Source organism: Mustela erminea, chromosome 5 (assembly GCF_009829155.1).
Source record: "Mustela erminea isolate mMusErm1 chromosome 5, mMusErm1.Pri, whole genome shotgun sequence".
Lineage (NCBI taxonomy): Eukaryota > Metazoa > Chordata > Mammalia > Carnivora > Mustelidae > Mustela > Mustela erminea.
In genome coordinates, this window is record NC_045618.1 from 72,223,578 (window position 1) to 72,237,476 (window position 13,899).

Sequence of the window (13,899 nt, forward strand, 5' to 3'; positions counted from 1 at the left end):
CCTCTAAATTTATAATACTATCTTAACCATTTGTGGTATGTTGTCTTTAACATCCTTTATTTTTCCACTTTCCATTTGGACTTTTAACAGAGCAGAGCACAACAATGACTTTGAGGCTGGATTATACTACCATCTTTTTTTTTTTTTTTTTTTTTTTGTTTTTTGTTTTTTAAAGATTTTATTTGTTTGTTTGACTGACAGATCACAAGTAGGCAGAGAGGCAGGCAGAGTATACTACCATCTTTTATCTGAACTGCACAGAACTAGTCAACAGATCAAAATAATTATAAGATTGTACAATTTGCGGCAGCATCTTCAGAAATCCTTTATAAAAAGATAGCACATCAATTTCCTAAACTATGCCACAATTCTCACTAAGCTAAATTCTGACAATCTGTCAAATTCAGAAACAATGAATTCAGTTAAAAATACGTAACTTCTTTTAAATACAGCTTATTCTTAACAGCTTTTATTTAAAAAAAAAAACACCGCCTGCTCCCAAGTACAGTTTATGCTTCTGGCTAACCCCAATTCTCTTCCCCGTAGTCCCATTTTTATCACATTTTCCCCCTATTAAAGTGAGCACATTGTATTTTGGTTTCTTTTCTTCTTACTCATTGTTCAGATCAGCAATAATCTTTTAAGCAAGGCTATTCAAAGAAAATATGAAGCTAAAGAAAATTCCCTAAGCTCAAGGTTTTTCAAAGTGAGATCATTCTTCTAGACCTATTTATTAAAAAATCTATGCAAAGCAAATACCGCAACTGCTAAATAGCTACAGAAAATTGGAAGTTTAAAAATAAAGCCGTTAAAAACACTTCATTACACACCTTCTCTGTGAAGCCCTTTGTTTCCACTGAAAACCATACTGGAATCCTTGTATAAAAGAAGTTGCCTTCTGGCTGTCAATAGCTACACAGTCAGTAACTGAGGGATCCAGATGTCTGCAGTGGTTAAAACAAATGTTCAGCGGTGGGTGCTGATTCCACTTCCCTCTGTGTAAGGTTTTCCACAAAGGCAGCAGAGTAAGAGCGCACATAGCAACAGCACTCACAGCTGATTGGACGAGGGTGTGCTCAGCCGCCCCTGCTTGCTAGGTCCACTACGGCTTCCTGTCTACTTGGCAGCATTATCATGTTGTCTTTGCTCTTCTTACCAACTCAGCTGTGTTTAGGCAACTTGAAAGAACGGCAGAATGATCATGACAAAAGTATTCTAGCATTGAGCCCCTAAAAAGTGTGCCTCTGGATGTTTTTTAAAAGAGAGACATTCATAAGGCAAACATTTATTTCAGTATTTCACAGGAAACAGGACAAAGGGGGTGGTGGAGGGAATCATTTTATTATTTCACATTTCCAGTAAATCAGGTTCTACCAAGATAAACCCTCTGGAAACATAAAAATCTAAAAATTTAAAGCAATTAGAATTGAATATCAACCTCCATCTTCTAGAACAAAGAATTACTTTATAACAAACTTCACAATTCCTAGAAAAGCACAATCTGTTCGTTAAAATGGGTTAGGGCATAAAATAGCCCCCCTCAAATTAATACAATGCCTTTTAAAGGATAAGAAAAATTGATGTTAACAGATTAGAAAAAGACCTAAAAAGGGAAAATAGTTTCTTAGCAAACTTACAACAATAAAGGTTTAGCTAGGTATTTGCTTTAAAATGTCTCTTTTTACATTAAACAACAATGTTTAGCCTGAGTTCATCTATTCTCTTTACCATAAAATTATCTGCAGCTGTTGAAGGCACAGGAGATTTTCTTCAGGTTTCAAGTACTGGACTTCAATGTATCAGTCAACACTATCTCTGAAGCTTAAAGAAGAACAAAAATCCCTCCCAAACTTACAAAGATGTTTTGGGGGAGTTAATGCCAGGGGCGAGAATATACAGATATGAAGAATCAGAAAAATTCCCTTTTAGGAAATATTTCCCCTGAATATCACATAAACTAGGATAGTGTTTTTTAAACTTTTATGGCAATTAAGCTCTTTATATTTACATTTTTCCAATAAAATGCATTATTAGCAGCGGCTTTAGGATTTCTATACAACCGAGGTTTGTGGGAGTAGGCAGAGGCTACAGGAGCAGCACACTGTTTATTACTCAGATCTTTGTTTATCTGGAGTGTCTTGGGGGTAGGGAGCAGAGGCTGATGGAAATGTTGGCTCTATTTAGGCACCCCATGAGCAACATGAGGCTATTTTTAAATGAGAGGCCACAAACAACACTGCAGTTTCAAATCAGCCCCCGAGTCCACAAGATTCCTGCCCCTGAAAAAGCTTCTAGGATCCTTGAAGTTTACAATATACAAAAGTAAGAGTACAAAGCACAGAACCAGTAAGAGTTAAACATCATTATCACCTTAGTGTAAAGAAAGAACCTGATGACTGGCCCCAAAATTAACCAGAGGGAGAGCTGCTAAGCCCTCTGAGAAATAACAAGAGGGAAGATGTATTTGGGAGCACAGGAAGCCCGTGAGGTAAGTAGCTCAGAGAAAGAAGGGCATACTAGAACATTTAGTTTGGAGTCAGGCCAACCAACCTCGGTTCAAAACCTGAAACTGCCATTTACAAACAAAAAGACCCTATACAATTTACTAAACTCCTCTGAGCCTTGGTTTTCTTATCTGTAAAATGGCATCAACTCACATGGCTCCTGTGAAGGCTAAAAGGTGCTGTCAGCCAGACTGGACTTTCAGTTACTAAGGATCCTAAGCTTCTTCAAAACTTTGGAGTTTTTGCAAATAATATGTATTCCTCTTCTACTGGAGCAGACTCCCACAATGCCTTCAGTTGATAAGTCTCAGCTTAAATTCCTCTTCCCCAGGGCAGCTTTCCCTGATCCAAGAGTCATCTTAGTCCCCCTATACCTCCTGCTCAGGACTTAGTTCATAGAGGTTTAAATAATTATTTGCACTGAATGACATCAATGCAAACAATTTGGTTGAAAGACATTCTCCTCCACCACCTGTAAGTGCTTTAAAGAGAAGTACTAGTTTTGGGTGCCTGGTTGGCTCAGTGGGTTAAGCCGCTGCCTTCGGCTCAGGTCATGATCTCAGGGTCCTGGGATCGAGCCCCTCATTGGGCTCTCTGCTCAGCAGGGAGCCTGCTTCCTCCTCACTCTCTCTGCTTGCCTCTCTGCCTACTTGTGATCTCTCTCTCTCTGTCAAATAAATAAATAAATAAAATCTTTAAAAAAAAAAAAGAGAGAAGTACTAGTTTTGTCTACATTATTGCTAACCTAGCACCATGCCTGATTTATGTCCCAAATAATAGTTAATTTAATTTCACAATTATGGGAGGTAAACAGAACAAGTAGCATTATCTGCACTGTTCAAATAAGAAAATCAGCTCTAAAATTTCATTTACTCAAGTCATACACCTAGAAGTGAAAGGAACTAAAATTTTTTAAATTTTTTGATGAATAAGTTTATAATTCAAAATTAATCTCTTCTACTGTCAAAAAAGAAAAACAATATATAATCCCTGAATTATTTTGGAATATTTCCTTTCAGTTATAATTCTCAAACTTTTAAATTAAAGGCTAATGATAGCCTCTATCTATAATGATTAACATACAAAGAGAACTTATAAAAACTAAATTTAGCCAGGAGGGCCTGGGTGGATCAGCCAGTAAGTGACCAAATATTGATTTCAGCTCAGGTCATGATCTCAGGGTCATGAGATTGAGCTTTGCATGGGGCCGTGTTGAGTGTGGAACTCAGTTAAGATTCTTTCCCTCTCCCTCTGTACACCCCTTAAAAAAATTAAATTTAGTCAGGAACATGTAACTATAAATGAATAAAATGCACACGAGACATGCTACCTTAAAAAGTAAAATCCAACAAAGAGATTAAGTGAAATGTTTCTTCTGTGCTGCCAGTTTTCCAAAAAATTTCATAATGGCACTTTACTTAATTCTGAAGAATGCTTGCTTTTCCCTGCTTTTATCTTGGTACACAAAGCTATAAATGGGTATGCTATAAAAGAATGGCATGTTATCTACTCTGTAGGTCTCAACAGCCTACAAGTTAAAATCTGAATAATATGAAATTCTATACTAAATGTTAGCCCCAGGTTCTCAATTCTCAATCTCCAACCATGAAAAGCCCCTTTTCCCCCTACAACTCACATAGCATGGTCAAAATTGTGCTCTCCAAATGGACAGTTCAAGAGATATACATTACTTATATTATCCCCTATAAGGAAATAATTTAAAAAGGAGCTCTTCCATGAGTTTTTTTAAACCACATATTCTAAATATAAAATGGAAAAGTCTCAAATATCAACTGTTTCAGATCAACTGTGCCCTCCATTAGCAGAAATAATTGGAAACTGTCTACTTTTAAGATACTTTAGAGGGGCGCCTGGTTGGCTCAGTGGGTTAAGCCGCTGCCTTCGGCTCAGGTCATGATCTCAGGGTCCTGGGATTGAGTCCTGCATCGGGCTCTCTGCTCAGCAGGGAGCCTGTTTCCTCCTCTCTCTCTCTGCCTGCCTCTCTGCCTACTTGTGATCTCTCTCTGTCGAATAAATAAATAAAATCTTAAAAAAAAAAAAGATACTTTAGAGATAACCATGCTAATCTGGGTACTTTCTAAACAAAAAGATACACTGCTACTAGAAAAGGGAAGAAAATAAAAAAAGAAAGAACCCTTAACAGGTAATGATATACTAGCTTCTATGTAGGTAGGCCCATGGCCCAGGCCCGGTGTCAGTCTCTTTATATACCTATGTCCTCTGCCCCTGTAGCAGTTACCATTCCCAAAGATGAGAAAACTGGCTTGTTACTTGACCAAGTAGAGTAGAACCAAATGGGAAAAGCCAGGATTCAAGTTTTGGTCTTCCTGAATCTAACATGCATGCGCTTAACCAATGCTATCCTTCCCTTAACAACTCCTTTCTTATATATATTTCCATAAGGCAAATATGGCCTCATATAAGAATAAAGTTTAATTATAGAAATCTCAACATTTTCCATTTATTATTCATTCAATAAGCACTATTACAGCTCCATCATACCTCAAATCTGTCACTGATACTGTAACCACAGGATGGGAAAACAGGATTTGACTACTAAACAGGGAGCCAGGCCATAGTAATAGAGTGATCATTATGTGAAGACACAGAAGATTCAATCTGCAAAACTTAACTACTTCATATTCATAGATCACATACATAATCCGGAAAGAGTAAAAGAAGTGGAAAAGAAAACGGACCAGGAGCCACAGATCTGGGTTCTAGTGTAAACTCCACCTTTAATCAACTTTATAATCTCAAGCACTTCTCCAAATATTGCTCATTTCTAAGTCAGGAATCCCTTTTTCTTTTCTTTTTTGCCGGTAACATTGGTTTGTTGTTAAGACCAAATAGGATAGGATAAAATTATTTTGAAAACAGCAATGTTCCACACAAATAGAATATCATCTTCTTCTGTGGTCTCCTAGGGTATAGCAATGTAAACATGTTTGCACAAAAAATCACCCTCATTACTGGAATGATCCTTTAAAGCAGCAAGACAAAACGGAGGAGAGCCGTAGTCTAGGAGTTCAAGATCTCTTAACAAACTGTGCTATCAAATTATTTAACCTGAGTCTATTTCTTTACATGTAAAGTGGGAATAATAATTTCTCTAAGAATTATAAATCAACCAGCCCAGGACTTGGGTCTTAAGCAACTCAAGTTGTCTCTTTTCCTTTGCAAACATCACTTCTATAGGATATTAGTTAGTAAAGGGCAAATGTCCATCCATACACACGCACACACACACACACACACACCCCCAATAAGGGGCAATTACTATTAATGAATAGTATTATAATAATAACAAAGATAAAATTTAAATTTTCACTACTAAATCTTTATGACATTGATATTTTAAAAGTTTCTTAAATTGGGGCGCCTGGGTGGCTCAGTGAGTTAAGCCGCTGCCTTCGGCTCAGGTCATGATCTCAGGGTCCTGGGATCGAGTCCCACATCGGGCTCTCTGCTCGGCAGAGAGCCTGCTTCCTCCTCTCTTTCTCTCTCTGCCTGCCTCTCTGCCTACTTGTGATCTCTCTCTCTGTCAAATAAATAAATAAATAATCTTTTAAATAAATAAATAAATAAATAAATAAATAGAAGTTTCTTAAATAATGTCACATTTAACAACACATTTCACAGTTCAATAACAAATTTGCAATAAAGACAAATAATAGGGTGCCTGGGTGGCTCAGGTGGTTGGGCGGCTGCCTTCGACTCAGGTCATGATCGTGGATTAAGTCCCACATTAGGCTCCCAGCTCCACGGGGAGTCTGTTTCTCCCTGAACTTCTCCCCTCTCATTCTCTCTCTCACTGTTTCTTTCTCAATAAATAAACAAATAAATAAAAATCTTTAAAAAGAGAAAAAGACTAAATAATAGCTAGAATTTAACATTGTTAACAGTTTTGGAAATTAAGAAATTTATGGTTTTTTTCATTAGATCACTTTTTATTCAAAAACAAAATGTTATACTGTTAGGTCAGTACTGGGATAAATTAAGCCATAATTAGTTACATTAAGCCATAAGTTACTTACACAGAGATTCCCAGACATCACTATTGCTGAAATGATTACCCAGTGATCTGTATTCATTATGAAATGGTACAAATAAGCTAAGTGGCCAAACAGCAATCCAAAAATACTGTGTTTTTAAGAGCTAAAACATTTAAAATTAAAATATTAAAAAGTACCTAAGAGACTTAATTGGGTTTCTCATCCTTCAAAAGATTTGGGGTTATGATGACCTAGATTAGCTCCAGGAGCAGAGCCTTGTTTACAAAATCTCAGATCTTGGAGAGAAGAAAATGTTCTAGCCTGTTTTTTGGCATCATTCATACTACATTGTTTAAAATGAGCTAGAACATGGGTTATTTATAATCTAAGCTACTGGACAAACACTTCATCTAATAATATCTTGTACACACACTAGTCAGACTTACTAAGTATCAAGATCAGGTTTAAGAATTCATTTTAATATCCTACAGTACTTTTTATAAATTATTATCATCATTATTACCTAAAGCATGTGCCAAGATGCACATGGGTTGCTTTTTACCTATACCCTTACTTCTTTAAAGACAAGTTCTAGGATGTTGTTAATCATCTGCTATCATATTATAAAGAATGGTATATTTGATTCAGTCTTAAAATCTAGAGCCATCACAATTTTTTTTTTATTGTTAGTAACGATATTTTACTGAAAGTATTTCCATGGAAATTAGTATATCTTTCTTACACTCATTTGTCCCTTTAACAATCTAATTTTGTGAAATAAGAATATTTTATAGATGAAGAAACTGAACCATAAAGATTAAGGCAGCTGGTAGATTACCTAGCTGAATCACCTAGCCCAGGTTTAATTCCAAGTCCTATGTTGTTGTTTTTTTTCCACAACTACCTATTACCAGTCCCTATCACTGAGTAGAGAACATCTACTAATTATGCCAGTAGTCATACAAATGAGATTCTGCATTTTAAATTTTGGAGAATGTTAGCAGAAAGCTGGTTAAGTGAAACAGCTGTAACAGAATTAAATAAACCTCATGTAGCTTTAAGAGAGCCTGAATTGTTAAGTCCCCAAAACAATAATACTCTATTTGCTTGCATTTTTAAAAATTCGTATAGTCTTATTTTCATATTTCATATAGTCTCATTTCCAAATATGACTAAACACTCTGGCTACCTATAACACCTCAAATGCTAACATACCAGAAACTGAACTAATTTTCCTCTGAATAGGATTCACCATTATTATTGCTCCCAATTCCCTAAGCTTACAAACTTTGGAGACAATCAAAATAGCCATTAATTATGTGCTTTTAAGTGCCTGACACAACCATTTTATTCAGGTTGTTATTCCATTATAACAAAATCAGGTTATGCCATTGTAACAAACCTACAAAATGAGTATTTTTATTATCTGTTTCAACCAATGAGGAAACTAAAGCTCAGAGAAGTTAGGTAATTTGATCAAGGTTACACATAGCAGGTGACAAAAACCAGAACGTGAATCCAGGTGTTTCTAGTTACTTCTAAGTGCTAAAACAATCTGTAGATTTAAATGTGCTATCAAATTAATTTAAGGGGTTGGAAATATTACTTTCTTTTTAAGTAAAATAGGAAAAAAGAAAAGATAAATTACCACTGTAGAGCAAGATTAGTAATGACTTGTGTTTGAGGGGACAGTGTTGGGATGGAGCAATGTCAATTGTTTTTGTAACTGTGGGCTGACAAATTTTAAAGCCAATGTTCTATGTGATACTGTCTCTCAATTACCACCATTCGCTGCATGTTCCCAAACAGGTATTTGGTTCAACCTTATCACATTCACCAACATGGACTTTGAAAACACATATTAAAGGCTGATGTTAAGTTTTATTTTACTAAACAGAGTTTAAAAAAGCAGCAGTTGCTGAAAATTTACAATCAAAATTCAAATACCTCACGTGTTGCCACAACCATAAACCCTTCTTTACCAGGGGTGACACTATATTACTAGAGACACAAAGTGTGATCTTTAAAGACACAGAATGTACAAATTCTGTAACTTATTGCATATACCTTTTTGTGGAGAGGGAGGCAGTTGTTTTCTTTTTCCTCATTTAAATGCTATAGTCAATAGGTCAAAGCTGTTCATTTGCAACATAATTTTAGTTTATACAATGATGTCACCCAGAAAGCTTGTGGAGAGTGCTTATCACTGACTACCCTCAAAAGTTTCTAACCTTTCAGACCAGGAAGATTTTAGCGGCACTGCCTAGAGGGCAAAATCAATAAGGCCTCATGAACTGAGCACCTCAACTAAAACTTCCAATTACCGAGAAATAAATTTCCATTCCTCGTTCTCTCCTACATGCGTGCACACACACACGCAGCTTATATTCAAACCAAACATATTTTAGACTACTACAAATAGAAGAGGCTAGTGGAATGTAGGAGTTCTACAGATCTGTACAGGCCATCTGATACACTCTTCCTCTGGGCCACTTTCCCTATTCCCCACCTGAGCCTTTGTCAACACAGCACAGGGTAACCTTCCAGTCTTGATTTGTCTGTTGACTCAGGAAAAAAGTCAGAAAGGACCACAGGTTCCAGAGGCCATGTTAGTTCTTGCTCATCATTACATTTCCAGCACAGCACATAATGAAGATTTGTTTCAGAGAACAAAGGGAAAGGGATCCAAATATCTAAAGTTGTACAATATTTAACAGTAAATTCTAAAAATGGGAAGTTACTCTACAGATACATTAAGTAATCGCTAATATTTGTCACAGAAGGCATTGTTCATAAGATTTTTTAAAAAGATTTTATTTATTTATTTGACAGACAGAGATCACAAATAGGCAGAGAGGCAGGCAGAGAGAGAGGGGAGGGGGAGAGCAGGCTCCCCACAGAGCAGAAAGCCCGTTGCGGGCCTTGATCCCAGGACCCTGAGATATGAACTGAGCTGAAGGCAGAGGCTTAACCCACTGAGCCACTCAGGCGCCTCGTTCATAAGATTTCAGATGACTTTGAATAAAAACAACATTTTGTCAAAATAGGTGCATTTTGGTAAAAACACCTTAGAAATCAACCATTTCTGAAACAAAGTCCAAGTGTTTTGTCAAAATCAAGACAAGCATTCCATGTTGTCAATCCCCTGACTTATATAAGAGTCCACAGAAATTATAAAATACTATATGCAATATCCTACAGAACACAGTTGGGGCAAATTGTCTACCTGAAGCTATACTTAAGCTATTTTAATACAGAATGAAATGAGTTATAGAATGTGCTAGTAGGACAGCAAAATGGCTAATAATTAGGATGACCATAAAATTCTTTGTCTAAACAATGACACATTTAGAGTGAAGGAACACAATCTTGAAATAGGATTGGACAGAGGTAACAGATGTAAACCAGGACCATCCCAGGTAGTATTTCCATCCCATACCCCAAGAAAATCTGAACTTCGTGGTATAGTTAAATAGAGATATAAAATGGTTAACTCAAATTATTTTTATTTTTTTAAATGAGAATTTTCTTACTCCATGCAGCTCACTGATATGTCAAAAAAATTGTATTTTACATTTGAAATAATTTATAACTATGTATCAGCTTTTCAAATGCTCTTTTAAAAAAAGCTAACCATGTACAATTCATTACATCCTAGCATACTTCTATCTTAAAGGACAAAGAAAGCTCAAGTCCTCACCCACAAGGCACTGATGGTGATTAAGTATGCATAGACAGTTAAACGTTTTTTCAAGTGTCTAATAAATGGCAACTCCATACTAACCACTACCACAGGTGTGAGGGAATTAGTCATATGTGTCCCAAATTCCTGGAGAACAAATCTTCTAGGAAGGAGATAATTTAATGTGAGCAAAGGAAGGAAATACAAATTATGGTGTATGTTCTGTTCTTTCAGATCCTAAAGTATGCCCGCTCTTTCTAAATTCAAGACCCTTGCACATACCACTCCCTTGGCCTGGAATGTTCTTCCCCTCAGGACTTATATAGTTGGCTCCTTCACATCCTTGCTTTACTTTCTCAGAGAGGCCTTACCTAATCATCCTAACCAAAGGTGCTTTTCCTGGCCTCGGTCAGTCACTCTCTTAGCCTTTGTAGGTTCTTTTCAGAACACTTACAAGATGTACCTATTGGGGCACTTCGGGCACTCAGTGGGTTAAGCATCCAACTTGGTTTTGGCTCAAGTCATTGATCTCAGGGTCATGAGACCCAGCCCTATGTTGAGCTTTGCACTGCGTGTGAGTCTGGTTGATTCTCTCTCCCCCTACCAAATAAATATATCTTTTTTTTTTTTTTAATGAATATGTACTTACCTTACTTGTTGAAGAAATGTTGCTATATTTCTAGGTAACACTTTATTTCTTCAGAATCAAATACTATTCTAAGCACTTTACATGGATTACCTCATTTAATCATTACAATAGAACTTTTAGTACTAAAACTAGCCCTGTTTTTCTTATGACAAAATTAAAGGGTTTTCTCTATATTTCTAAATAATAAGCTTATACTGCTAATTTTTGATTTTTAAATTTCACATTATCTAGTTTCAAATTTCATTATATTTTCTTTTTAGCATCCTGCTTCAAGGATGAAATATGCCTTTCACTTCAAGTCTATTACCATTTGACTTTCTTCTGAAAGTAGGTATATTTTATTTGGAGAATAATGTTAAGATAGAATCACCTAGCCTGTGTTTCTTCCAAGTTCCTTGAGGAAGGCTGATTGATCATTATGTCATTTCTGGTGGAGAACCTAGAGGCAGCTGAGCTCTTGCTAGAAGTACAGACACACTAAATGGGCTAGCAAGAAATTTGAGTTTTACTTTCATCGTTATACAGGTTACTTCTTTTTCTCTGGGTCTTGTTTTCCTAAAATTAAAGAGACTCACACTTTCTAATGACCTTTCCAACTCTGATTTCAAGCAATAGCATGATTTCCAAAGTAATTTCAGAGTAACAAAAGGATTTTAGTGTCCTGAGCTCTTGGTAATGGAATTTAATCTGTACCACTATGTAACCAGAGGGTGTTTTTTCCTCATTGTTAGCTATTCAGAGTTCCCTGCAAGTTTTCTGCAATACAAGCTACAAGAAAAAACACAAGTCAGGGTTGTTATATGCTAGACTGTAGAAATAGACCTTAAGGACCAGCAGTTAATTGACACAATTACTAAGATTTGAATACACTTCCTCAAAGGCATAGGGATATTCCTTATCCCAACTTCTGAATGAGTATTCCAACTTAAGAACACACATTTGAGACAATTTTTAAGGAGCTATGAATAAGAGTATCTAAGATTTCCTGCTATGTGTTCTTTCTACCATAATACACTGAATAACTCCCTCCCATAGCCAAAAAAATTTTTTTCTTGAAGCTTTGCTGTGAAAATGTTTATTTGGTTGGATGGCAGGGAGGAGACATGTCCATTCCCTCCTAACACAGGTAGGAAAGCTTATTCAGTACTTGGTTGGGGATGATCTCTTTACTCTCACAGTTCACATGTGGTTAGAAGATACAAAGGCCTCTACTCCCAGAGTTTATGACATTTCTGCCAGAATATGTCTGAGAAAAATTTCCAATTTTATCCTGTTTTTTTTTTTCTCCTAGTTCTTACAATAAACAGCTGCTTTAATAATTCAGTTTAACTATTCTGACAAAAGAGTATCATAAAGCAATAGCTATGGCATTGTCAGTATTGTATACATGTTAACATTGCCAAGAATTTTCATAGAAGGGAACAATAATCCCTCATATATTATAATGAATGGTGGCAAAAGGGGAAAAATGGACAAGAAAAAAGATTAGCCAACATTAGAGATGAGTGTCTGGTAATTTTTATAACACCAGGTCATAATGTAATTTTGAGAGCTAAAAACTGATTTAAAAACTGCCATATTTTCAATAATAATTCTTTGCTGGTTTACAATGAAATTAAATAATAGAAACCTACTGTCAAGGGCACCTGGCTGGCTCAGAGAAGCACGTGACTCTTGATGTCAGGGTTGTGAGTTCAAGCCCCACATGGGGTGTAGAGATTAAATAAATAAAACTTAAAAATAAATAAATATATATATATTTTATATATATATATATATATATATATATATATATATATAAAATGCCAAATTGTTCTTCCAAAAAGTTCTCTTTAATCAGACCAAACTACTTAATGGTGCCTCACTATCAAGTGAATGAAACTCAAATCTCTTATTGTGACATTCAAAACCCTAATTTTCCTCATTCCTAAGTAACTTCTACAATTCATGTTAGTCTACCTGGTACCCCTTGAACATCTTTAATTGCTCAGATTGTTACCTTTTCCAGTCCTCCCTGTCTCAACCTCTGTAAACTTCTACCTATCCCAAACATACCCATCATTTAAGTCTCAATACTGTGTCTCAGACAGAGTCTGTGCAATGAAATTAATCACCCCAGCTGAAATTATTTCCTACAAACTCTCATGGTAGACATTTTCACCATTTATTTAGTTATCAAACTCTTATATTTTATTTGTGTAGTTATTTCATTTGATCCTCTAATAACTTTGAGAAGTGGGCATAAATATTTCCATTTAGAAACAAAAACTGAGGGGCACCTGGGTGGCTCAGTAGGTTGGGTGTCTGCCTTTGGCTTGGGTCATGATCCCAGGGTCCTGGGATTGGGCCCCGTGCTGGGCTCCCTTCTCAGCAGGAGCCTGCTTCTCCCTCTCCTCCCCACTTGTGCTCTTTCTTGTTATCTCTGTCACTCTCTGTCTCTCTCTCAAATAAATAAAGCCTTTTAAAAAAATTTAGGAACAAAAACTGATAAAGGAGAGTTAATTCTTAGGGTTATAAAACTAACAAATCACAGGAAAAAATGCATAAAATTTTCAAGTAATAATGAATTCTATGGTATATTACAAAGATACTAAAATTCATGCAAACATTCATTTAATAATAAATATTTATTGAGCAGCTACTAAATGTCAGGCATCAGTCCACACATCGGGAAACACAGCAGTGAACAAATATCACTAAGTCCCTGCTCTTATGAAGCTTACATTCCTATTGGGGAGAAAAACAAAAAAAGTAAATAAATAAATATAGAACATCAGGTCAAGCAGTGATAAGGACTACGAAGAAAAGTAACGCAATGTAAAGAGAAAATAAAAGAGCTGTACTTTTCATAGGATGGTCAGGAAGGCTTCTTTGAGGAGGTGACAGCTAAGCACAAAGTCAAATGAAGGACAGGGTCATGAGACATGTACTCCAGAAGCAGACAGCAAATGTTAAGGCCCCATGATGTCGATTTGCTTGTGGTGACTGAAGAAGATGATCAATGTGCCAAGAGTGAAGGGATCTTAGAATACTAAAAAAATGAGGTCA

The 13,899-nt window shown here is 36.1% G+C and overlaps 1 protein-coding gene across 8 annotated transcripts in view; it reads right to left on the minus strand.

The window, feature by feature from the left end:
* Nucleotides 1-13,899, minus strand: part of FAM214A (family with sequence similarity 214 member A) — a 92,903-nt gene that overhangs the window by 66,830 nt on the left and 12,174 nt on the right. The window contains exon 1 of one of the 8 annotated variants that reach the window (XR_004285836.1): nt 831-3,051. The exons of 4 other annotated variants lie outside the window; for them this stretch is intronic. Coding sequence is in view for 3 of the 4 variants with exons in the window: in XM_032343761.1 (XP_032199652.1) it covers nt 831-867 (37 nt within the window). In the remaining variant the exon portion in view is untranslated. Of the gene's footprint in view, nt 1-830; nt 3,052-13,899 lie in introns of those variants that run through there. 3 more of the 8 variants (XM_032343761.1, XM_032343766.1, XM_032343762.1) reach the window with 3 other exon arrangements.